The 25,691-nt window shown below is 49.7% G+C and overlaps 1 protein-coding gene across 3 annotated transcripts in view; it reads left to right on the forward strand.

Moving 5' to 3' along the window:
* LOC149332119 (RNA-binding protein 25-like) overlaps window positions 1–25,691 on the forward strand; it is a 53,190-nt gene that overhangs the window by 177 nt on the left and 27,322 nt on the right. The window contains exons 2-12 of one of the 3 annotated variants that reach the window (XM_089557068.1): window positions 601–718; window positions 13,313–13,356; window positions 14,076–14,246; window positions 15,928–16,020; window positions 16,129–16,186; window positions 16,278–16,369; window positions 17,323–17,635; window positions 20,063–20,136; window positions 21,976–22,071; window positions 23,551–23,584; window positions 24,242–24,465. In XM_089557068.1, the coding sequence (XP_089413194.1) occupies window positions 628–718; window positions 13,313–13,356; window positions 14,076–14,246; window positions 15,928–16,020; window positions 16,129–16,186; window positions 16,278–16,369; window positions 17,323–17,635; window positions 20,063–20,136; window positions 21,976–22,071; window positions 23,551–23,584; window positions 24,242–24,465 (1,290 nt within the window). In that variant the 5' untranslated portion in view covers window positions 601–627. The remainder of the gene's footprint in view (window positions 1–600; window positions 719–13,312; window positions 13,357–14,075; window positions 14,247–15,927; window positions 16,021–16,128; window positions 16,187–16,277; window positions 16,370–17,322; window positions 17,636–20,062; window positions 20,137–21,975; window positions 22,072–23,550; window positions 23,585–24,241; window positions 24,466–25,691) is intronic. The other 2 variants (XM_089557069.1, XM_089557070.1) reach the window with 2 other exon arrangements.

Raw genomic sequence — 25,691 nt, forward strand, 5'->3', positions numbered from 1 at the left:
CGGGGGAACGTACAGCCACCGAATCTTTGTCTGCTTAACGTAATTCTGCCGCAAACTTGGGCGCCCCAGATAAGGCTTAGCTCTCCTGTTTCGTGCGATCAGCCGCTCTTCGGTGCTAATTCCAACGTTGTTTAATGCGTTAAAGGGCTGATTTCGACTTATTACGCATTATGGACGGTTATCGGTTTCCTTATATTATATGAACGCAACTAATGTTTATTTTGGCTACGCTAGGCTCGGTCTCGGACACGTAACATCTTGCGCGCTCTTGTTTTGTGGCCTTTCAAAGTGTTGCTCTGCGTTTTGGTAAAGCTCGGGAGTGTTTTTAGGTGTGCGGGAAATAGCCTGCAGTAACGGTGCTCCCTTCGAATAGTCGCCTCTTTTTAACTGCTTCCGCTAGCGAATTCCGCAGCGCTGCAGCAGTGGTTTGTTTAGTTCGTTGTCGACACATTTGCCGGTTTCCCGGGCGACTGGCCATTTAACTCTCGATAGTTTGGGTGCGTGTTTTTCACCTTCGCAGCGCTTTAGTTGGCGCAGACTGTTCTCACCGTGAAGTGCTGTTTGACAGTAACCCTTGCCTGCTTTTCTTTTTGTTTTTAGGAGTACCGACTAGTACTTCGGGAAGACATGGCTTTCCCACCCCATAGACCACCATTGGGCATGCCTGGCATGCCCGTACCGCCCATGTTAGCACCACCGTACACAATGCCTCACATGGGTAAGAATCGCGCGTTACTTTAGGTTCCATAGGGCATTTCTAGTTAGATTCATTCTAATTTGCGCCACGGTCGAGCACAGGGTAGCCTGTAAAGCATCGTTTCGTGCCGAATTCAGCCCCCAGAAGTGGTTTCTGATCTTCGCCGGCCAACAACGCGAAAGACCGATGTTTAAACTTTGCTACCTTGATGTGGAGTTAGTACAGTCGTGCTGACTGTTGTGTCAAATGCACATTTCACTAGCTGGACAGTCTTCGTACAGTGGGACCTTTTAATTCGAACTCGCTTAATTCGAACCTCCTGTTTATTCGAACTTATGTTTTGGTCCTGTTGACATCAGATGTGCTTACAAAGGCTATCCTTGTATTGAACAAATGTTTACGTCCCATCAAGATTGACTTATCGAGAGTTGACTGTGTAGCTTTTTTGGTTATGTGATCCACTAGTTTGCGGTGATTTGGTGCCACTGTCAGTATCTAAGGGTGTAACCAACTGGTTAATCCTTTGACTATGGCTCTAGGAGGGAAGGTGTTTTAGTGGCCATAATGCTCAGCTCATGCCAAGGACCCCGAAGAGATGCAGTTCTGGGGCTTTCGTTTCCTTCATAGTGTTGTAGGTGAGGAGCTGGGCGAGGTAGCACCAAAGAAAATGCTACCGTTGTAAGAGAAACTTGTTATTGTCTTTCTGCCCTTAATATGTTGAGTTAGGTGATTGTGCTGTTTGTGACCTGCTTGAATCACACAAGCTTTTCTTAGCAGCTCCACAAAAGAACTTTGTTAACTCTTGTCACTTCAGTCACTCTGAGATTTGTTGGAGCTTCAGTTTCACTTGCGATCCCAACTGTGTGCATTGATCCTCCTTACTGCATGGTGAGGGGGTATACATGCTGTTGCTTCTAGTTGAGCTGTGTTTCTAATTTGCTGTTAATACTCAATATTTGTCTACATCGCTGCTAATGCTAGTTTTGTGTTTGTTTGTGAGGATAGCAGTGTACAGATTCTAAGTAGAGTTTGCTGTCGAACTGTTATACATAACCACCCACGCGGACTCCGGAACTTGTTTTTGAGTAGGAGGGGGACTTCGAGTTTCTTTTATTGTTTTTATTTTAATGTTAAAATTGTTTTTTGGTTTATATTTGTTCTTGTTCTGGAATTGTGAAAGGTGTATTTGTGAATTCATATCAAACCTGAATTTAAGTGGGCACCTTTATAAAGATATACACACGAGGAGTGATCGACATTATTAATATTACAGTCTGTATCAGTTGTGCTAATCATGACATGACCAGAAGTCAGTCAGTCAATGACTTTACCAATTGTGCTAATCATGCTCATAAACAGAAATCAGTCAATCAATGGCTTCTGTCTGCCTTCTTTCTCTGACTTCTCTCGGCGGCATTTCCACGGAGGTGAAATGCAAGGCGCCCGTGTGCTGCGTGGTGTCAGTGCACGCTAAAAGAACCCTAGGTGGTTGGAATAAATCCATAGCCCTCCACTATGGCTTCCCTCATAGCCATACCGTACCAGGGTCTGTTTAATCACTTTTGAAGCAAGAATATTGTCCTGGACCTCCATAATGCTATTCAGTGGGTAGACGCTGTAGACCGTAGAGAGCATCAATTCAGTCTTTTTTGTGTGTAGCTGAGTCACTATGGGTCACAGTATATTTAGTAAACAGGTTGAGTTACATGATAGCCTAGCATTTGCTGTGGCAGTAATAAATGTGAATCTTGGTTTTTGGAGGCATTGCCTGCCTCGGTTTAGGTTGGGAATACATACTGGTTAGTTATGAACAGCATATCATTACACTTGGAGGCACAAAATGAACGACCGAATGGGATGTTTAGTTGATTTCCATAAAGCTTGATTCCCATAAAGTAAAACATACATAAAGCCATGTTGTTTTTTTTTTTTCAAAAATTTTTCTACAAGTTGTATGCCACTACTTTGATGTAACGCGCATGTATAACTGCGATTTCATTAGCTCGGAAAGCAGGCTTAATTCCATGACCTGGAATTCATACTACTGACCTTTCTTCACCCTTGCTTATATAGGTACTTGGTAATCGCCATTTTGTGTGTTTTGTTTATTACCATGCATTATTAGTAGGGCCCGGAAATTTAGGCACTAAAGAACCCCGAAATAGGCAGGCATCTAGGCTCTAAAAAATGCCGAAATAGGCACTGTAAAACAGAAATAGGTGCCATAATTAATACTCTTTATTCATAAGTTATGGGGTCACCCGCGAGCAGCCGGCCGGGAAGGCGCGCTTCCGTGCCAGCTATGCGCGGGCGTTCTCGTGTCCCCAACCCGTGGCGCAAAGTCACAGCCACGGCGGGTTCGGACGAAGTAGGCAACGAACAGAGTACGCTAGGAAACCCTTTATTTACCTAGCGCAAGGCAAAGCACACTGCGGAAGAATGTTCTATCCGATAATAGATGGTTCAGCAGCTTACCAAGTCGTCGTCGACTGGCGTTGGATAATCCGGGAGGGGCGCGGGCAGGATGGGGGTCGGCAGGGCAGAGCGGCAGTAGCACCGCGGCGAGAAGAGAGGGCGAGTCCCCTGTTCCCGCGCGAACTTCGCCTTTTAACCCCTACGACATTACCTCCCTCTTGAGCAACTTGTTGCAATCAAGAGGGGTCGTTCACCCGTCCCTAAGACGCCAGAGCGTAGGCGTGACGTCACGTCCGAGCTGAGGGTGAGGAGAGTTGCCGGGTGCCCTCCTCTCCCCATTCCCTGTGGCGTGCGCTCTCGTCTCGTGACTCGGCGCGGGGCGGCGAGGGATATCTTATATCCCACATCCTCCCCTCCTTAAGAAGCCTCCCGGACAGAGAAGCAGGCGCACACATCACTTAATCTTCTCCGCCATCCAGGGATCGAAGGTCTTCGGCTCCCGCCGGTACACTTGTTGATGTCCGCGCCACGCCCGAACTGATCCGCTGGTCCAAATGCTTGACCACCCGCGAGATGCCGATGTCGAAAGGTGGCTTGCCACAGGTCGCCGTCTTCCGAGTACGCGCGGCTGCGCCGCTCCGGTGAATATGGTCGACCGCCTCCTTGGCCCCGGCTTCGATTGCTTGGAGGCCAGGTTCGTGGCTGCGCCACCCTCAGAGACAGGGTCAGGTGGCTTCAGAGGCGAGGGCCGCGGCGCTTCCAACGTAGATGCCGGGCGGTTGGGCTGCCCTGGCATGCCCGGTTAGCTGGCGAGGGCCCAGGGTTGAGGTGGTAAAGGGGCCGCGGCTGCTCTTTCTTCGTTTGGACAGCTTGCTCTTGGGTAGGCGGGTGCGGCGGCGTACAGTCGGTAGGCGTTAGGCAGGCGGTTGGCTCCGATGCGGCGTGGCAGGTAGCAGGGGCGCCTGGCTGCTGCAGGGAGGCGGCTTCAGGTCGCGGGCTGGGCGTAGCGGCGGGCCATGGGCGCGGCGCGTTGCCGAAGCTGGATGGTGGCTTCTAGTTGGTAGACGTGAACGATGTCGTTCTGATGCGCCCTGCTTCTTTTCCATCTGCGCTGAAAAGGTCAACACAGATGTAAGCAACTCCCGCAGCGCGTGCTACGTAGCTGTTCGGCCCTCACGAGAGTCATGAGGGTTAACGCAAGTAAGTCTCACGTAACATTGATCGGCATGAGCGGCCCGTACGTTCATGCATTTAACGAGACTGCTTGTCGGCCTGCGCCCTCGCTCTAGTCCGCGCAGGCAGATTTTATTTCTGCCTACGGCGCAAGTTATAGCGGGACGCGGAGTTCGCCGGCTGATCGCAGCGCTCGTTCTCCGACTGCGGCGCGGGTCGGGCTGTGTCCTGAACCCACTCATCTCGCTGCACGTAACGTTTCAGGTCGCATACGTGCACCGGTCCGCCTGTCGGTTTCGACCGCAAGTCCTCGAGCCTGTAAACGAGCGAGGAAAGCTTCTCTCGCACGCGAAACGGCCCGATCCATTTCGGCGCCAACGAGGCCGCGAACTGTCTGCTAGCATCGCTCAGAACGTGTTGGCGCCGAAGCACCAGATCGCCCACTTCGTAGTGAACATCCCGGTGCGAGCGGTCGTACTGTGCTTTCTGCTGCGCCCTAGCGGTGCTCAGGTTTCGGCGAGCCTTGTGTAAGGCCTCCGTCATCTTAGCGCGCAGCTGTGTCGCGTATTCAGCTCGTGCTGACGAAGCGACTGGCGTCTTCCTGCTGTCCGTTAGAACCCGGTCCATCGGATTTAGCAGCTCTCTACCCAGATTGAGAGAAGACGGTGCATACCCAGTCGAGCGGTTAACGGTCGAACGCAAAGCGAACGCGATCTCCGGCAGATAGGAGTCCCAATCTTTGTGCCTCTCAGAGTACGCGACAAGCATGTGCTTAATGTTGCGGTTGACTCGTTCCGTGGGGTTCGACTGAGCATGATAGGTGGTCGTTTTCTTGTGCTTAATGCCGAGTGCAGCGCACGAATCTACGAACACCTTCGCAGTGAAGTAGGACGCGTTGTCCGTTATCAGCTGCTCTGGGAAACCGAACCTGGTGAATACGTCCATCAGCTTCTCCATGATCACTCGTGCCGTCAGCTTTCTAAGGGGGAAAAGTTCAACCCACTTGCTGAAGTGATCCGTGACCACCAGCAGGAACTTGTTCCTACTCGGTGTCGTGGGATACGGTCCCATGATGTCACACGCCGCGATTTGCCAGGGAGTCTGGCTGTTAATCGGCTGCATGAGGCCGGGCGGTCGTCCACCCCGGGGCTTCACACTTTGGCACACATGACATGAGCGGGCGTAGCGTGTTACGTCCCTTTTCATGCCAAGCCAGGTAGCAAAGCGACACAACTTAATGTAAGTCTTGGGGCCGCTTGCATGCCCAGCGATGCACGAGTCGTGAAAGTAGCGTAACAGTGCCGCTCTCAACACTCGCGGTATCACCACCTTGAACGCCTCACTTGTGTCGTTCTCGGAGGGGATATACCTCAGCAGGACGCCGTCGGAATCCAGCAGATAAGAATCCAGCGCGCTCACAGCATTACCAGCTGTTTCCAAGCGCTCCGCACCGACAGCAAAACCAGCTGTCCCCGTGTGCGCGGCGGCCCGGCCGCCCGGCTCCCTGAGCCCGTCGAACACTTTTCGACAAAATGAATCCATCTGCTGAGCTTCGAGCAGCTCCTTTCTGCTGAACGCGATCCCCACGGAACTCGCGTAGTCCACGTGGTTCACGCTCTCGCCTGGGGTCAACGGTCGGTCCGCGTCCCTTACATCGGCTACGGCTGGGGACAAACCCTCACTCTCTCTCTCTGTCGGGTGGTCGGTCGCGTGACCTTCCTCGCTCTGGACAGGCGCTCGCGAGAGTGCGTCAGCCACGGCGTTGTTCTTCCCTCTGCGGTAGCGCACGGTAAAGTCGTAGCGCTGCAGCAACAGGGCCCAACGCGCCAGGCGGCCGCTCGGCTCGCTGAGGCGTCTCAGCCAGGTGAGCGCCATGTGATCCGTCTCGATCACAAATGCCACCCCGTCGACGTAGTAGTCGAACTTCCGCAGAGCAAAAACTATCGCGAGACATTCCTTCTCTGTCACCGAGTAGTTCCTCTCTGCCGGCGTCAGTGAACGGCTCGCGAACGCTACCGGTCGGAGGACGCCTTCATGCTCCTGAAGCAACACTGCTCCTAAGCCCAGGTCGCTTGCGTCGGTTTGAATCACAAACTCCCTGTTTAGGTCGGGTAGCTGCAACTCAGCCGTGTCCGCGAGCACCTTAACGAGGTTGCGCAGTGCAGCCTCTTGCTCGGGACCCCAACTCCAGCGCTCTCCCTTCTTCAAAAGCTTTGTCAAAGGTGCCTGCAGCGCTGCGCAATCTGGGATGAACTGGCGATAAAAGTTCGCCATTCCCAGGAAGCGTCTGAGACCAGCTAGATCTGACGGCGACGGAAACTTAAGCAAAGCCTCGAGTTTATCCTCGCACGGCAGAATGCGGCCTTTGTCGATCGTGAACCCCAACAGTGTTATTCGGGTCGCGGCGATCTGCGCCTTCTTCGGGTTCAAAGTGATTCCCGCGGACCTCAGCCTCTCTAGGATGTCCCTCAAGTGGCGCAGGTGTTCCTCGAACGTTTTCGAGTACACCACGATGTCGTCTAGGTATGCGACCGCGTGGTGCCACTTCGCATCTCCCAGAACACGGTCCATTAGGCGCTGATAAGTAGCGGGTGCTCCTACCAAGCCAAAAGACATTCTCTTGAATTGGAAAAGACCTCTGTGACAAGTGAAAGCAGTCTTCTCCTTATCACGCTCATCCATTTCAACCTGAAAGTATCCGCGGCTAGCATCGAGCGTAGTAAAGTACTTCGCCCCACCTAGGTTGGACACTAGGGAAGAAATGGTTGGTAGAGGGTACGCATCCTTTCTCGTAACCTCATTCAGTCTGCGGTAGTCCACGCAAAGCCGATATGTATCGTCTTTCTTTGGAACTAAGACTACCGGGAAGCCCCAAGGGCTGTTAGACCTCTCAACAACGCCAGTATCGATAAGTTCGTCTAAGGCGCCGTCCAGTGCTTTTCTCTTAGCCAAGCTGATTGGTCTAGGATTGCACTTCCAAGGCAGAGCATCACCCGTGTCTATTCTGTGCCTTACTAGTGTAGTCAGGCCAGGCCGGTCCGTGAATGTCGCGTTGAATTCGTAGAGGAGAGATGACAAACGTGCCTTCTCCCTCTCCGATACGCTGTTCACCTCCGACAACAAAGGGTGCATTGACCTCACTGGCACGGTAGAACAACTTTCTACCGCGACAACATTCTCTGTGGGCCCTCTCTCAGCGGCGACTGTCCGCCCGCATGCTTGTTTCCGGGCCGGCGGGGGTGATTTTCCACGGTCACTCCCCGCTAGCTCCGCGTTCGGAGCCGTAATTGACTGCGAGGCCGCGGGCGCTTTTGCAAAAAGCTTCAAGGCGCCGGTGGTGCGCTGTCGATAGCCTCCGCTGGCTATGTCTATCACAATGCCTGTCTTGGCTAGGAAGTCTCGCCCAAGAATTACAGGAACGGATAAACAGGGAAGATGAACGAGGCGTTGTCGCCGCACGCGTCTTTCCCAGCGAACCACTATCCTAGCTGCACCGCTGGATTGCGCTGTGCCGCTCGCGAGGCGAAAAGTGGTATCGCACTCTCTCAACCGGATTTTGTTCTGGCGGAGATGGTTTAGCACTTCGTCACCGAACAAAGAAGCGCTTGCCCCTGTGTCGAGTAACGCGGTGAATTTCTTTCGAGCTATCGTTAGCTCGATGAACGGCGCTGGCAAGTCAACAGAACTTCCTACGCGACATGCCAAAGGCGCTAATAAACCGGGGTTCTCTGTGTAAGCCGCGCGGGATCGAAGGTCGATCACCGGCGGCTGTAGCCGTTTCCCGACTGTGTTTGGTCACGGGCGGGGAGTCGGCCACAGTCGCGGGCGAAGTGGCCCGGTTGGTCACACCTGTAGCAGCGGTTGCTCGGGCTCCGACGGGCTAGGCGCTGGTCGCCACGTTCCGGTCGGTCGTTTCGATCTCGATCTCGCAGTGCGGACGGTGGGGGCTGCTCGTGCGGCCGCGTGTCGGCCTCGCGATCTCGGCTACAGGTGTTCCGCTCTGCGGCAGCGTGTGCTGTTCGCAGCGCGTAGCTGAATGGGTCCAAAGCGCGGTCGGACAATTCCCAACCCCTCGGGACACTCTCGTCAGCAAACTGTGCTGTCGCTTCAGCTCTAGACGGACTACGCGCTGAGCTGCCATTCCACGCGCAGCGAGGCTCAAGTGACTGCGATGCAGGTGGCGGCGGCCGATACGCTCGCGCAGAGAGGATGTCTCCCTGAATGCGCTTCGCCTCAGCTGCTAGCTCGTCCAGGTCTCTAAACCTGCCTCCTCTCAGGTAGGCCGCGAAAGTCGGGTGCGCTTGTCGTGTGACACGCTCAACTCTCTCCGTGTTTGTGGCGCGAGGGTCAGCGAGGCGATACAGTTCGTCCATCGCTCGGACGTACTCTAGCAAAGACTCGTCGGGGTGCTGGGTGCGGAGTTCCAGCTCCCTCCTCAAACGCCACTCGTAGTTTGCGGGGAGGAATTCGTCGCGGAAGCTTGCTCTAAACTCCTCCATTGTCCTCGCTCGGTTACCGGTTAGTCGGTACCAGCGGGCCGCTTGCTCCGTCAAAGAAACAGGCACAACACGCGCGAGCAGTTCGGCGTCTGCGATTCCTGTCGCTTGCTGATAACGCAGCAGACGGTCGAGGTACTCATTAGCCCCTGTTCTGTCGTGGTACCCCGTGTAGGTAGGTACGTCTATCCTAAGACGGGTTGCCTGGGCCGGGGCTTGCAAATTGTTTTGCAACATACCCGCTAAGCTCTGCATAACTTGCATCGCGTTCTGCAAGAGCACCTCGGATGACTGCGGACTAACGCCCCCGGAGTTGGGCGCAGCCGCTGATGGTGTCGAATGATGAGGCGTAGGTGCCCCATTGTTCGCACCACGGAGCGGCGAGGTGCCCGATGTGGTGCCCTCCGTACCAGGCCTAAGTCCTGCCGACGCGCCCGGGAATGCAACTCGGCTATTCCGCGTGGAACACTCAAGATTTACGCCTTCCAAAGGCAAGTCAAGTAGGGAGCCCTGGCTCTGTGCCGCTAGCTCTGACAGCATGAACAAAGACTGGAAGTCAGGCCTATCAGCTGCCATCCTTTGTTAGCGCGTCGACAGTCGTTCGCTCCAACAAAGTACACTGCTCAATGCCTAGTTCGCCCCACGTTCGGGTGCCAAGATATGGGGTCACCCGCGAGCAGCCGGCCGGGAAGGCGCGCTTCCGTGCCAGCTATGCGCGGGCATTCTCGTGTCCCCAACCCGTGGCGCAAAGTCACAGCCACGGCGGGTTCGGACGAAGTAGGCAACGAACAGAGTACGCTAGGAAACCCTTTATTTACCTAGTGCAAGGCAAAGCACACTGCGGAAGAATGTTCTATCCGATAATAGATGGTTCAGCAGCTTACCAAGTTGTCGTCGACTGGCGTTGGATAATCCGGGAGGGGCGCGGGCAGGACGGGGGTCGGCAGGGCAGAGCGGCAGTAGCACCGCGGCGAGAAGAGAGGGCGAGTCCCCTGTTCCCGCGCGAACTTCGCCTTTTAACCCCTACGACATTACCTCCCTCTTGAGCAACTTGTTGCAATCAAGAGGGGTCGTTCACCCGTCCCTAAGACGCCAGAGCGTAGGCGTGACGTCACGTCCGAGCTGAGGGTGAGGAGAGTTGCCGGGTGCCCTCCTCTCCCCATTCCCTGTGGCGTGCGCTCTCGTCTCGTGACTCGGCGCGGGGCGGCTAGGGATATCTTATATCCCACAAAGTACAAGATTCGCCAGTCACGCCCGGAGCCTACGCAGTCCTCAACTGAAGCAATAAAGCGCATTCTCAGGTTTTCGAACTTGAAGTTACTTCGGTTTTCGCTAAGCATAGCTTTGTACTTTGAAAGGCTTCTTCAGACGTCACATGAAGTTAGTGGCGCGAACCTAAAACATGAGTTGATAAGGGCTCAGGCCTTCAGGTGATGTGGCCGTATCGTCTCCGTGTAGAAATTCTCTGTTGGGAAATTGTTTCTAGGCATCTGTTTTTTCTACCAATTGTTGCATTTTCGTAGAAGCAGTAGCGCCTTTTACTTCCAGTACCCGAAGTGCTGCTGGTACTTCTGCCACTACCTTCAATGATTCATCTATTCAGAGTCCAGCCTTTTCCAACTTTGTGATTCTTTCCGTCAATGTTGAGTAGTTTGCACTAATGTATGTCAGGCCTCTTTCCAAACTCGCCTCTTGCTACACTTCGAGAAAAACAATTCGTTACACTACGTTCACGCTACACTTCGAGAAAAACGTTCGGCGAGACCCGCGCCTTTTGTGAGCGCATCGGCGCGCTTCTTTCATCATACTTAGACAGATGTCTCAAAATTGAAAAACGGCACCGAGGACCGAAATGCTGGATGTAGGCATTTATAGGCAGAAAATACAGTTAAATAGTAAGTATTTCGTAAAAAATGAGGAAAAGGCAGGCAAGTGCAAAAATCCCGCGTTTAGGCATTTATAGGCATGTTTAGGCAAATGCCTAAAGTTCCGGGCCCTAATTATTAGCCACCGAGAGGGGGTCATGTGGGAAAGGGTCAACCTACTCGAAAATGCCAACTTCGTAGTGACAAAGCTGTTACTACATGATGGTAGAAAAATGGCTTGCAAGTGGCAGGTGTTCTCACAGATGGGCATGCGTTTCTTTTATAAAGGCATCATTGTTGTCGTGTAGAGAACATGATGTTTGCTCTTTCTGACACCATCATGTGTGCCTTTACACTGCTGCTAAGGCAGACGACGTTATGAATAATAACTTAGGTTAGTAACCACTGGGACATACGCATGCTGCTTCTCTCTTTTGATTGTGTCTTTGCTGCGTGCTCACACGTTGTGTGGACCTGCTGCCTTTGTTCAGCCTAGGTGTTATCTTTTTTTTAATGCCTTTCAAATGATTGGTGGTTGTGTTGGGTCTGTTATATTAAGTTATGTTTTTTGTGCCATGTGGTTGGACTCACGTTATTCTCTTTGACAGTTGTGACTTTTGCATTGCCAGGTTTTGGAATTGAATTGGTTAGCATGGTTCTGGTTTCTGTAAGTTTTGATTTTTGTGCCGTGTGGTTGGGCTCGCATTATTCTCTTGACAGTCGTGACTTTTGCATTGCCAGGTTTTGGAATTGAGTTTGTTAGCATGGTTCTGGCTTCTCGCTAAGTTACCGTTTCGTTCTAGGCAATCTTTTCAAGTAAGAAGCATTGTAACTACGTTTTGTTTTTTTTAACTGAGTGGTATCGAACAAAGTTGCAGTGAAGTTGACAAAGATTACGGTGGAGGCTTGGACGAAACTAAGTTTACGCCTAAGGAAGCCATGTTGAATGCGCTGTTACCAGTGCAGACTACCCCCTGTGCGTTTTGGGGACGCTGTAAACTTCATTTTTGTATGGCTTCCTTTTTATGAATGATAGCTTTAAATGCATGAAGCAAACGTGTAGAAATTAGCAGCTTTGGTTGAGCACGCTTAAAACTTTGAAATGTCTTCCATTGCTTTCTACATTTAAGTAATGTAAAACATCCAAGATGGTAAATGGTCCTCAGTGAACAATAAAGATTAAGGGTGTAGTAAGGAGGAATCTGAAATCGTCTTTTTACCGCGGGTACACTCTTCGAGCATACTTAGGAACTTCGAATCATTGTCTTGTGCAGTCGATTTCCCTATTATATCAAACTAAACGTCCCGGCTCCTGCCTTTTTTTTTAACTCGCCTTCGAAAAAAGGAGGAATCAGTCAACGCGTGGAGTACCTTTCAGCCAGTTGCGTGGCGGCTTTGCTTCTGATTTGTTTTTTAGGTTTCCATGAATAAATAGTTTCAGTCACGTCCTACATAGCCGCAAATTAAGCCCACAGAAATAGAAATGAATGTGGACTTTTGCTTTCGCCGATTGCTACTTATCACTCCACCGACGGCAGAGCGGCAAGCCGCCACGCGACTGTCTGAAAGGTACTCCATGCGTTGGCTGACTGTTCTTTTCGGAGGCAAGTTTACAAAAAAAAAAAAAATGGCGGGAACTGTGATGTTTAACTCGATTTAATAGGGAAATCGGCCGCACAGGACAATAACTCAAAGCTTCTAAGAATGCCTGGAACGTGCAAGTAGAGTTCCTGCCGTAAAAAGACGAGCTCGGAATCCTCTTTAGTGCACCTTTAACCATTATATGTGTTTGATATGTAGCACCTCAAAATGACCTTTCACATGACTCATTGCAACTTTGTTGCCACTTGTTCTGCATGCATGCCACACTGTATTAATAACGCATGGCTTGCGTCGTTGAAAAGTGCCACCAACGGCGCAGCGGATTGTCGTGCTTGGTTTTGAGGACCGTGTATTTCTCTGCACCTCACAGTGCACTTTGCCTTTGTAGACTCGTGTGTGACCACTGGTTAAGCTCTTGAATGTGCCATTTCTAGATAAAGGCATCAGGGTCTCGTACAATGTGATCGGGAGACGTAAGTGGAAAGCGTTCTTTCGTTAACTTCGTTGGTCACCTAGTTCTTGAAGAAAAGCCCACTGCATTCTGCCGTAACCTTGTTTGCAAAGCTGCATGCATGTCTTTTTTTGTTTTTGTTTTGTCACCCAATTTATAGTGTTCTTTGAACGTAGGGTGTCTTTGTAAAAGTCGCATAGTACGCTCTGCTTTATCCCAGGAATGTGTTTTTAACATAGTTTTAACCTAGGTGCTTTCTTTTCAAAAGAAAAAAAAAGGACGTTCTAATAATGCTAATAATGCTCTAATAATGCTCTAAGGGTCTAATAGTGCTCTAAGAATACGTAGATTCACCAGAGAAACAGTCCTGTTATGTCTTGAATGCATCCCAGCTGCTTTCATGAGCTGCTTAGAGCTCGCAGTTTTTAGTGTGCTTTACTGGTACTGAGTAATTTCCGTACGGCTTTTCAAGCATGCCTCTGACTGCTGTTGTTCTTTAGCAGTTTGCTGTGAGATCGCCCTGCATGCCTCACTCTGGCTTGACTTTCATAGATACGGCTAAAGTGTGCACCTGTTTGGGTGTTGATCGCCCTCATCACTTTCTTCTTTTCAGTCCCGGGAGGCATGATACCGATGGCAATGGGAGTGATGCCACCGGTAAGTCCCCGTTTCATCGGGATATTTTCCTTTCTCGTTAAAGAGCTGAAAAGCAGTTTTTTTTTTTTTTTTGCTATGCTTATTTTACAAAATGAAGTCCGTTGGTATCTTTGGCCATCAGTGCTCTGGGAAGAATAAGAATGGGGTGGAGCGCGTATGGCAGGTTCTCTCAGATCATGAATGGTAGCTTACCAATATCCCTGAAGAGAGAAGTATACAACAGCTGTATCCTACCGGTATTCACCTATGGGGCAGAAACGTGGAGGCTAACAAAGAGGGTTCAGCTTAAGTTAATGACAACGCAGCGAGCTATGGAAAAAAAAATGATAGGTGTAACGTTGAAGAGATTGGAAGCGGGCGGAGTGGGTGAGGGAAAAAACGCGGGTTAATGACACCCTAGTCGAAATCAAGAGGAAGAAGTGGGCCTGGGCAGGGCATGTAATCCGAAGGCAGGATAACCGCTGGTCCTTAAGGGTAACGGAGTGGATTCCAAGAGAAGGCAAGCGTAGCGGGGGGCAGCAGAAAGTTAGGTGGGTGGATGAGATTAAGAAGTTTTCGGGGTTACGGTGTGTGCAGCTGGCAAAGGACAGGGGAGAGACATGGGAGAGGCCTTTGTCCTGCAGTGGGCATAGTCAGGCTGACGATGATGATGATGCTCTGGATCGTATTGGAGGGGGTTTGATGCCTTTCTTTTTTTCCCCCATCTCCTGTGGGCGCAGATGATGGCACACGTGGCTGTGACGGTGCCTCCGTCGATTCCGATCCTGGCGCAGCCGCCGCAACAGCAGCCTTCGCCGCAGCCGCGCTCGCAAGGCAAGCGCGGCCACGGCTCAGGCTCTGGCACGGCAGTTATCGAGAAGAAACCGCTCGTGCGCCGGAACCAGCAGTCGGTGAGTGGCCGTTTGCCGACAGAATGTGTGTGGCCTAGCGCCCTTCTACTCAGCTGTGAATGGGGACTGCTCATCATGTGCACCATCGTTACACTCTGTCGTTGTTAGTAGTTAGGGATGTAGTGATAGTTTGACAACGTCCTAGTAGTGTGCCCCAGTGAATTAAGGGGGGACGAGGGTCTTAAAACTGATAGTTTTATTTCTGGGTAGAATCTCATGAAATTTTGCACACAAGTGCCTTTTTCTCTTCTGATTCCAAGAATGTAGTCATAATTTAGCTAGTCATCTTAGATCAAAAGTTTTCTTAAATTCCATAGTGTAATTAAGTACAGTAGACTCCCTTTAAGACGAACTCCAAGGGACCATGAGGACTGTTCATCTTAACAGAAGTTCATCTAATTAGGAGTGCTTCTTAAAATGATGTTCGAGCATGCAGTGTGTGTCCAAATACTTCATATATATGAACAAAGCCATGAAATAGTCTTTTAGGAAAAAAATAATTGCAACATAGGCATTTATTGCACTACTAGTCCAGTGCATCAGGCACTGTTGAGTGTTACCCAGTCTGTTATTTTTTTTGTCTCTGTCAAGAAAATCGTCTGCTTGCTACAAGCATAGGCATATCACTTAACCTTCCAAGATATCCTTCAGTGCCCTCACAGGGGAGGAGCAGCGACAGTTCTGCTTTCACAGAATCGCCCTTTCAACGGAGACGTGGTTAGGTCTCTGTGCCTCCCCGTGTCGCATGGATCGTCGGCGGTGCAAAAAAGCTTTCAATTTTTTAGCTTTTTTTTCTTTCCTTCCGCTGAAATACTGCTCGAATGGTCGAGTAAAGTTGCATGGCTTGGTCACGGCTGGTCGTGAAAGTTCATCTTAACCAATTAGCACGTGTGCAGTGTACATCTTAAGCAGATTTTTTTTGCATTGACTCTATGGGAAACCAAACAAATGACCACCACTGTTCATCTTAACCAAGGGTTCATCTTAAGCGAGTTCGTCTTAACGGGAGTCTACTGTAATTTCTTACGCAGCTTTAACAAACTTTCTCATTACATTTTGTTGCTTTTGATTACATGAATTGATAGCCAGAGAATTCCCATACCCGATGACATTCTTACTTTTTCTGTTTTGGCCACGTATAAATAGCAATTCAGAATTAGCTTAACTAGTAGCAGTGTCATATACTGCGACCTTTTACTCTCAACACAGTATATCAGGATGACATGCCTTCAGAGAAAAACGAAGAATGTCATCGGGTATGGGAACTCTCTGGCTTTCAATTCATGCAAATAAAAGCAACAAAATGCAGTGAGAAAGTTGATTAAACCTGCTTAAGAAATTACCTAATTACATTCTAAACTTTGTAAGATTAAGACCATCAGCTCAATTCAATGGAATCAGAAGACAAAAACACATCTGTGTGCAAAACTTCATGAGATTCTAGCCATAAATAAAAAAGTTAGTTTTAAAACCCTCGTCCCCCCTTAATAATGTGGCACAGTTGGTGCGTCCTGTACTGTAACTCATGTAACGCTGTAGGCCTGGGATGCAGACCACATGAATCGTGAAGTGTGTTGACATAAAATGCTGCTCTCTGTCCTGTGCTCTCCTCAAACTGTCCGTTGCTCTGGTGCTCAACAGTGCACTGAACTTTTTTTTTCTTTACGCTGCTTTTTCGCAGCACGAGAACACATCCAAAGGACCCCCTGTCACCGTGTTTGTGGGTAACATAACTGAAAGGGCATCAGACAACCTCATCAGGCTCATTCTTCAGGTCAGTAGACTTGGGGCATACCTTGTGAGGAGAGCCTTTCGGTGCTGCTGTGTTGTTTTGCGTTGTGTTTGGTTGTGACCGTTCTGGTGTTTGCTTTGTGGAACACAGCGCTGTGGAACAGTGGTCAGCTGGAAGAGAGTGCAGGGCGCCAATGGCTGGCTGCAAGGTACGTAAACGAGCGTTGCCTTAATCCCCTCTCATTTCGCAACGCATTTGGCTGAGCCCACTAATGAGGGCTGCCGCGGTGTGTTTTGCAGGCTTTGGCTTCTGCGAATATGGAGATCCTGAATCAGCCATGCGGGCCATTCGCATCCTGCACGAATGGGAGATTGGAGACAAGAAACTCGTGGTGCGTACTGATTTCTTCGTCTCTCTTTATTTTCTTTTCTCTCCTAGGGTACAGTGCTACTTTGCTTTATCTAGTTGCATGCTTGAGCAGCGGTGAAGGAGACTGTAGTTAGGATTGTATTGTTGGTCTGGGCGTAAGAGGTGCAGCAAAGGAGAAATGCAGGCTACAGAAAAATGATATTAACCAGAGCTAAGGAGAAACACGATGAGCCAGTTTTACCCAAGTTGCACCTTGGAGCTGGCACGTAACGATCACGGGGGTGACTCTTGGTCGCAGTTTGCCAGAGCAAATGACGTGCATTGAGCGAGGGAACAGCAGTTCATAATTGGTAGCAAGGTGCCGAATGTGGTAAGGGAATATGTCTATTTAGGGCAGGTAGTGACAGCTGATCCGGATCATGAGAGGGAAGTAACTAGAATATTAAGAATGGGGTGGCGTGCATATGGCAGGTTCTCCCAGATCGTGAAAGGCAGTTTACCAATATCTCTCAAGAGAAAAAAAGTATGCAACAGCTGTATGTTACCGGTACTCACCTACGGGACAGAAACGTGGAGGCTAACGAAAAGGGTTCAGCACAAGTTAAGGACAGCGCGTATCTTTGGCTGAAAAAAAATTTTTAGTTTGTGCAGAAATAATATGGACCGTAAACCTAACAACACTTTCTTCTTATTCCTCCGTGTGTAGCTGGAGCGGGCTCCATGACATTCTCTTGCTACTTGAAGGCCCTCGAAACCTTGATAGAGTTTTGCTCCGTGCCGTTGATTCGGAAAACTGTTGACTTGGTGGCTCGTAGAAGTTGCCCATGTAACAGTTGTCAGTCTGTGATTGAATCGATAGACTTATTGGTTTGAGGACCATCAGAAATGGCTGCGTGTCGTGAGCATTGAAGGGCATTTGGTGAGGTCGCTGACCCCCCTCCCCTCCCTCTTTCTGCCCTGGTGCTGTCACGGTAGGTGAAAGTGGACGCCAAGACCAAGGAGAAGCTGGATGAGTACAAGGCGAGCAAGAAGACCTCTTCGTCACAGCAGCAGCCACAGCAGCAGTCCAGCGGAACGGATGCGGCCTCGTCCGCAGACGGTGCCGCCTCCGAAGCCAAGCCGCAGGCGACGGACGAGATAGACGAGGCAACTTGGCGCCAGGACAGGGACACTCGCGAGTCCATCCTCCACCTGTTGCGCTCGCACGCCAATGAGCTCAACCGGGCCAGCGACCGTGAGCGAGAACGAGAGCGGGAACGAGAACGGGAAGGCGACAGAGGTGGTGGCGGTGAGCACTTTTTTTTTTTCGTGTCTCAGTGGTTATGTTTTTTTTTTTTTTTTGTGGCTCAGTGGTTATGGTGTTCGGCTGCTGACACGAAAGACGCGGGTTCGAACCTGGCTGCGGCGGTTGCATTTCTCTGGAGGAGAAATTCTAGAGGCCCGTGTATTGTGCGATGTCAGTGCACGTTAAAGAACCCCAGGTGGTCGAAGTTTCCGGAGCCCTCCACTACGGCGTCTCTCATAGCCTTAGTCGCTTTGGGACGTTAAACCCAAAAACCAACCAACCATTTTTCACCTGTTGCTGGAAGGCAGCGTGCGGTAAAGGGAAGGCTGGTCTGTCGTTTTCCCGAGTAACATTAAGACTTATGCTTATGTGAAGTATGCTATATTCACCTTGTCGAAAAGGTATGAGGTAGCTTTGTTGATGAGGGCTTGTTCGCAACAGTTTGTTGTACCATACCACTTGAAGGGCCTCTGATCTCCGTCTTCATCTAGGGGCCACGAAATTTTATTTATTATTTATTTATTTATTGGAAATATCTGCAGCGCCCGTAGGCATTATTGCAGGGGGGGTGAGAATACATAACAGAAGAATAGGCCAGAAAAAAAAGAGAGAGAAAAAAAAAGCAATACAACAAGGCATGGCACAGCAAGTACAAAATGAATGAAATATGAAACAACAACAAGACATGACGAAAAAAAAAAAAGAAAGCCAACTGCGCACTCATACATCTGACAGCAACGCGCGGAACATAGGTTCGGAACGGCACTCAACAATTTCATGGGCAGATGATTCCAGTCATGAATGGTAGATGGGAAAAATGCGTTTTGATAAGTGTTAGTTTTGCATTTTATTTCTCTAATCTTCCATCCATGGTCAAGTCTGTTTGACCTGAAATGCGGTGGAAGCAAAAGTGCATTTCAAATTAGGGGGTTGATATTGGTGAACCGAAAGAGAAATCTAAACGAGCTTCTCACGTGTGCTCCTTTAGTGAGTAAGTAGACTATTGTGCAGAAAACCAGCTAAAAGTTTGAGAGATGTAAATTGAGCCAAGGATGTGGCCTTCAGTGTCTGTCGGTTGATTTGCATTGTAATTTGTAGAGGCAGCAGACATGTCACTGACATTACGATGAGCATGGCTAGACTTTCCAGTGCAAATGCAATGTGCTGGCCTGTTCATAGGTGCAAAAGGTTCATAGTTGCACCGATGGTGACAGGCAGAAGCCTGTCGGCATCAGTGCACCTGTGAACCTTTTAGCTTTTTGACCCACTGCGGTGGTTCAGTGGTGTTGTCGTTGGACTGCTGATCTCAGCTATGACAGCCGTGTTTCAGTAGTGGCGAAATACTGTATAAACGCGTCTAAGGGCCGCACTCTTTTTCCCAGATTCGAGGGCCAATTTTCGGGGTGCGGCCCATACACGCGATTTGCGAAAAAAAAAAATTTTAAGTAAAAACACACCAATCAGGGAATGAACGGCATTTATTCTGCGTCCAATCATCACTTGCCGAGTATTCCGACTCTGAGCTGGTGCTGTGCTCTGGTGCACGTTCATCCCAAAAGAAGCCGCGCAGCACGTCCGCTGTCAACGCGTAGCCGCTGTTCCGCACTTCCATCAGATAAGAGAGCAGCTCTTCCTTCATTTCGGGAAACTCGCACGGCTTGCCTCGGAAAGCGAGCTTTTTGCAGCTTGTGTTTCTGAATGCATCCTTCTGGTTGCACCATCATCAGACGCACTCCTCGGCCGCGTCGAATTTCCTGCCCACCGCACGCTTGCGTGTTCGAGAGCTAACTCCCAGCCACTTGCCCATCGTGCTAAAACTCCAAAGCTCGACGGCAGCACGCGAAAGCTACAACCACCACAACTACGGCTAGCACGCTAACACGCCACAAAAACAACGAAAGGAACACTGTAAACGAAACGAAAGGCTGGAGCTGGCGATGCTGATGTCAATGCGAATGGCGGAAAAGCGCGGCGGAAAAAAAGTTTATGATGATGATGACCGCGGCCTCGGGCGTCATCCATGGACAGCACTTGGAAGCTCCTGTGCGCGTGCATGGCCTCGACGATTAAGCGCTCCACGATCAAGCGCACTTTTGCTCGCAGCCGGAGCTGATCGCGGAGGCCGCGGCGCGTGCATTTAGAAGGCTATTCCCACCTGGGTCGTGGAAAGTTTGGGTGCGGCCCTTACACGGATTTTTTTTTTTTAACATTTCCTTCGGGAAAACGGGGTGCGGCCCTTACACGCGTTTATACGGTATAAAAATGGCCACGGGCTGTCTGGAGTCTGGAGGGGGGTAGTATTAATACTGAGCCCTCCGTTACAGCATCCCGTAATGGAGGGCTGTCTGTCGCTTCAGGATGTTAAATTACCGTCTAGCTGTGCATCGTGTCCGTTTACTTACCATATGCCATTGCTGTTCTCTTTTCCAGCCGCCTCTAGGTCGCCTCGTAACACCCGACGCACGAGCCCTGAGCCAGAACGGGAATACCGGTCTAGCAAAAATGTGAGCTCTCCTCTGTCCATTTCTCTCTCTCTCTCACTCTCTCTGTTTCCTTCATTTTCTCCAACACATGATCTCATGGCATGTTAGTACTGTGTGTTTTGTGCCTTCAGCACACATTCTGAGAGCCATGTCCATGTCCTGACGGTGAGCAAATCTTGCCCGATAATGTGCGCGTTCTTATACTGGGTCCCTTGAAGAGGTCTTAATGCGTTAGCATTAAAGCCCCATGTCGGAAAAAAATGTGTGTGGCTGTCTCGGTCTGAAGCGCCGGTTGGCAGGTGCGTCAAAAAGGATGCCTTAAGAGGCTCCTACCACTTATGACAGTATTGCCTCAGTAAAGCATGGGACAGATGGTCATCATTGCGCTGTTTTTTCCCAAAAGCAGGCAACCATTGCCCAGAATTTCACCAGATAGATTTACCGCGATGCTAGCGGTTCTTGTCAGTTTTTTTTTCAGGGTCATTCGATAATTGTAACTTTTGGATAATTCGAACATTTTGCTGACCCCTTGAAGTTCGAATCGAGCTTTTTACTGTAACATGCATGTAGTACTTGAGAGCAGTTCTTATCTCGTACTTTAGAGGTCTTTTATGAGCAAGCCCCCCCCCCCCACATGCACGCACACACTTTGATGTCACTCAGTTGCTAGGATTTTCACTAAAGAAAGCTGTCAGCATGTTGCCACTAGTTTACTGCTGCCAGCAGGTTCTAAGGCAGCTAGATGACCTGGCTATTTGTGCGTGAAGTGATTGCGGAGCGCTGTTAGGGGAAGTTCCACTTTCAGGGACTCGGCACACCTTTCGATGCATTGAATGTCCTGCTGAACGTGAGATAGATAATTGCGAAGTGAAGTGCTATACTCTTGCATGGCATTTTCTACAGGATGTTCCGACTGTGTGATGCAAACAATGATTCAATTCGGTCACAGACGGACTCTTTTGGACTCGGCAGGGCCGAAAAAATGGTCCGAATAAGCAAACAGTCCGAAAAATCCGTGAACTTTCAAAAAGTCGCTTTGCTGTGAGAAACCGGCTTCAAAAAGCACAAAATTCGCCATTTCCAGGGTTCTGGTTTCAAGTGATACCGTATGTACTGGTGTGAGGACCGCACTTCGCTTTCATGGTGTGGACTTTCAGCCGCATTGTGGGCCGGAACTTCATCATGCGTTTTCTCCCTGAGTGTTTGTTAATGTTTTATTTTGTTAATGTTTTGTTTGTTAATGTTTATTAATTGGTCAGATTCCTTTTTGTGATCGCTCATTCAAAAAGGTATGGCCGTATGTCATCGCCACCCCATCCTGTCCAAGCTATTGCATCCTATTGATTTCATTTAAATACAAGACTGTGGTCAAGATCTGGCTGGTTGTGACAGCAGTGACCGCTCGCATCAATGTCAGGTCGAGGAAACAATCTCCACATCATTGCTGACGTCTATCTCAGTCTGAAAAATTGAACTTTTTGACTTCAAAGACTACGAAATATCAGTCGTGAATATGTGTGCATGCCTGTAAGGTGCTTACCCCTCAACAATGTCCGAAATATCGTGCAAGTTTTATTGGAGTTCGAAAAAACGGTGAGCTGCTGTATACCCCAGATTGACTGTACTGTACGTATAGGTTCTTGCATTGGAGGGAAGTGTTGGGGTGGGAATTGTGGGGGGTTTCATTCGCTCATGGGAACCTAATTTGATCTCTAGCTAATCGTGCATGCTAAACAGAGGCCCATTTCAGGCTCATAAACTTATCTTGTAGTGACACCTGTTAGCTCTTGCTCTTGGCTTTGGAATGGTGTGTCCACTGCGTTGCTTATGGACGTCGACGGCATTTGGTTTTTTTTCCAGCATCGTCTGATGCAAGAACTGGATGAGATGGACATTGAAGAAGACAAGCGGAACTTAATCACAAGGGAAATCGACAAATTCCGGGACACGTACAAGGTATGCAATGAATTTCTCTCTACCCCCTGTTAAACCTCCTGTCTTTTTTATTTAAGCGCCGTTCTTCCTCTTTTTTTAACCCTTATTTAATTTCGCATACACTACACAGTTACGTTCCCCTGCACATGTGTGTGTATTCCCTTGATTTCCTGCTCACTTTGGCAGATTTACATCTGTTCAGCCGATTTCTACTTGTGCCTCTTGCATGAGTTCTTTTTTATTTATTTTATCATTCCTCTATTAGACCAGCCCTTTCAGAATCATTGGATATGATTTAAGTTCGTGAGTTGGGGAGAGTATTAGTACAAATATAGACTCCTTTCTTTCGCAGAGCTCTCCAGTGCTAGTGTAAAAAAAAAACAGTTTTCATTCTTTTTGTTCCTCTCTGTCTCTCTGTCCCTTCCTTTTTCAAGTGTTTACAAGATAAAAGAGAAGTAGGAGAAGCACTTGTTTGTGGCTAACACACTTTTCAGTTACATTTTAGCATTTAGACAGTGCGCTGTCGACACTTTTCACGTAGTTACCCTTTTGTTTTGCATGGGACACAAACATGAGTTTTCAAGAGGGAGACAGGAGGCTTGGGTATGGAGATTAATTAACTAACCTTCATTAACATTGGAGGCGGCTGGGTGGGGAGTAGTGGCAGGAGAAGGGGGGGTGGAGGGGATGTGTTGGGAGGGGGGGTGGGGGTGCAATTTCAAGCGGTGTGCGCGGTTGAGTGTCGGCGTCTTCTTCGCCTAAGTGGCACCCTTGTTGCGATTCCCCCAATCACCAGGCCAACTGCCACAGCGTGTGCTACTACTACTCTCGTTTGAGACTGTGTCAGGCCTAGAAATTGTAGCTAGGACGATGACCCCCCGGTGAGTATTGCTTATCCCGTCTCTGCATACGTATATATATATATATACATGTATATATACACAACCAACACGCGCACAACCTGCGGTGTGTGCCTTCTTCCTCCCGCTCCTCCTTCCTGTTGTCACTGTCCGCCTCTCTCTCTCTCTCTCTCTCGCTGCGGAGAGAGTTGGTCTTGCTAGACCGTGGCGACCGCAGTGGCCGCTGGCCGCGATGCCCTCTTCGATGGTCGTCGGACTTGGATTGTGAGTGATTGCCTGTTTTTCTTCCCCGCAACCCCCCCGCATAAGCACTGGTGCTGTCTTGCGCTTAGAACCCAAAGCGGCAGTGACCCCTGGGGTGGCCAACCCCCTTGTTTTAAGGCTGCTGCTGGCGAAGGAAAAAACCCCTTCCGTCCGAAAGGCGAGCACCACTTCCTTGTCAGACGCGTGTTCTCCGTGTGTGCGTGTCTTGCTTCTTGGCAGTGAACAGTTTCGTCCCTGTCTGCCCTGCTCCTCCTCCATTTTTTGCCGTTCGGGGCGAGATTTGGGGGACGTGCATCGCCCCATGTTTTTGAGATGCATCTTTTCTTTTCTTTTTCTGTGTATCGTTGCCAAACTGTAACGGTGTTGGAACGTGCAGCCCACTGATCTCGGTCTGACCGTGAACTCTTGGGGTAAGTACGCCCTCCTGCTCTACCTGCTTTGCCTGGTCTCTCGATGGGAGCCTGTGTGCGTCCTGTATTGATGTTCGCGTTGTGCTCGTGCTAGGGGGTTCAAGCGCTGTGTGTTGTGGAGCTGGTTTTGCCATGCGTCTTCCCTGTTGCGCCTGGCTGATGTGGTTTTCGGGTGTGGGCTGGTCTCTTGAGGTATAAGTTGCTTGCACTGATCCTCTCTCTCTGCTAGTTGAACTGGGGGGCTTGTGCTGCCTTTGTTGGCAAGAGTTGCGCTTGGGTGTGTGTATGGTGTATATCTTTGAGTGGGAAAAGCGTTCTGTTGCTGCTTTGCTTTCGAGCCTGCTGAGTGTTGGGAGGGCGATGGCCGCTTTGCTTTCGAGCCTGCAGAGTGTTGGGAGGGTGATGTTCGTCTCTGTGGAACTAAATTTGATGGCAACTCATTCTGGCTGAAGTACTTGTGTGAGTTGTTTTGTCAGCTTAAAAGGAGTTAAAATGGTTTTGACGTCGTTGAAGCCAGTGTAGCCAGAGTAGCGGGACAGAGGTGGTGATGTGTTTCCTAGTCCTATCTGTTTGACCGAGTGTTGTTGAGCTGGCCGGTGAGACGTTTTGATTTCCTGTCCCCCGCCTTCCTCTCCATGCGTGCTCCTTCCTCGACAGGAAGCTTTGTTCAGCGCTTGCGCCGCAAGGTGGCTGCCAGGCAGGCTAGCGCGTCGCCTTCATCATCATCGTTGGCTTCCGCCGAAGGGCTGAGCGTGAAAATAGCGTCGTACCAGAGTGCCTCGGGCTCTCATGTGACTCACTTTCCGGTCATTTCCTCGCTCGCCATTGGGGACTACTCGGACACCTCGCACGACTCACACTCGCTGGCGTCCGGTGTAGAGGTGAAGTGCTGTTCGGCTTGACTGTTTCGCTGGGCAGGTGTCTATGCTACAGTGAGGTGATGGCTGCATTGGGTTCTCCGGGCTTTCTCTCTAGCATTTCATTCTTTTCGCACAGCATCAGGGGCGAGGGTTTTAGTGGTCTGCGACTGTTCTCTTGGTTCACTGCTCCACACATTGGGCTCTTCTACGCATTGGGCTTCAGTTTTTTTTTATTTTCACAAACATCGCTGTAGTTTGTGTAGTTTGCTTCTGGTGTTTAACATTCACTCTTAATGGCATTGGCCAAACTCAGAAACTTGCCTTCTAATGCTCTCCTGAAACCGAAATCTCCTGTGTTGTCAGAAGTTCATTAAAGGCTTTGGTGTCGGCTTTGAATTTTACTCTGAAGGCCCACTCGCATTCGCGTAGCAGTCATTCCTAATTTGGAATCGGTGAAAATATCGAGGCAACCCAGTGGGCCTCTCTGGAAGCTTGTTTCAAAGGGCAGTCTCGGTGAGGCATTAGCACACGATGGCAAGTCATTTTATTTTGATGACTGTGCATAGGTTTAGCTTTGGCGAATTGTTACGCAACACTTTTATCTTCACGCACCAAAGTGTTCGGCGCTCATTTAAGATTGATGTGCAGACAAGGGCACTTGTAGGAGATCGCGTATTGTTTTGCAACATGTAGTCATGCTTCTTATGTGGCGTTTGCCACACAACTGCCAGAGGCGGTGACCAGAAACCCCAAACTGCTCGTCTTTGACAAGACATGCCATTTGAGGATTTCTTCAAAACGCTGAAGTAATCATTCAGTTTTGGCTGTGCATGGTTATTCTTCTGGTGTCAGTGAGCACCATCCTATCGTGTGATTGATGCAGCACATTCTCCAAGTTTTTTGCACTTGGGTTTTGGTCTTCTGGTTAATTGGCTAGCATGTTGGCATGTGAGTGCATGGGTGCTCTCGCCTGTGAAGTTGGTGGCACATGCACAAGAACGCCATTATGTTGCATCGTAGATATAAACTGTCACTCGTGCTACAATGAAAAGTTGAAGAGTGGGCATGGCGGCACCTAGTTTTCTAACACGATGTTGAAGATGACAGATGATGGCATTGCATGCAAGATAGGGCACCAGGATATGAGAAGGCATTAGCAGCAGTATTGTGAGGAAATGGGTAAGCCTTAGAGAGTAAGATCTTTATTAGTTTCTGTAGCCTCAGAGTTAGTGCCGACAAGGGATCCT

This window comes from Amblyomma mixtum, chromosome 8 (assembly GCF_055824585.1).
Source record: "Amblyomma mixtum isolate Tamu chromosome 8, ASM5582458v1, whole genome shotgun sequence".
In the NCBI taxonomy this organism is placed as follows: Eukaryota; Metazoa; Arthropoda; class Arachnida; order Ixodida; family Ixodidae; genus Amblyomma; species Amblyomma mixtum.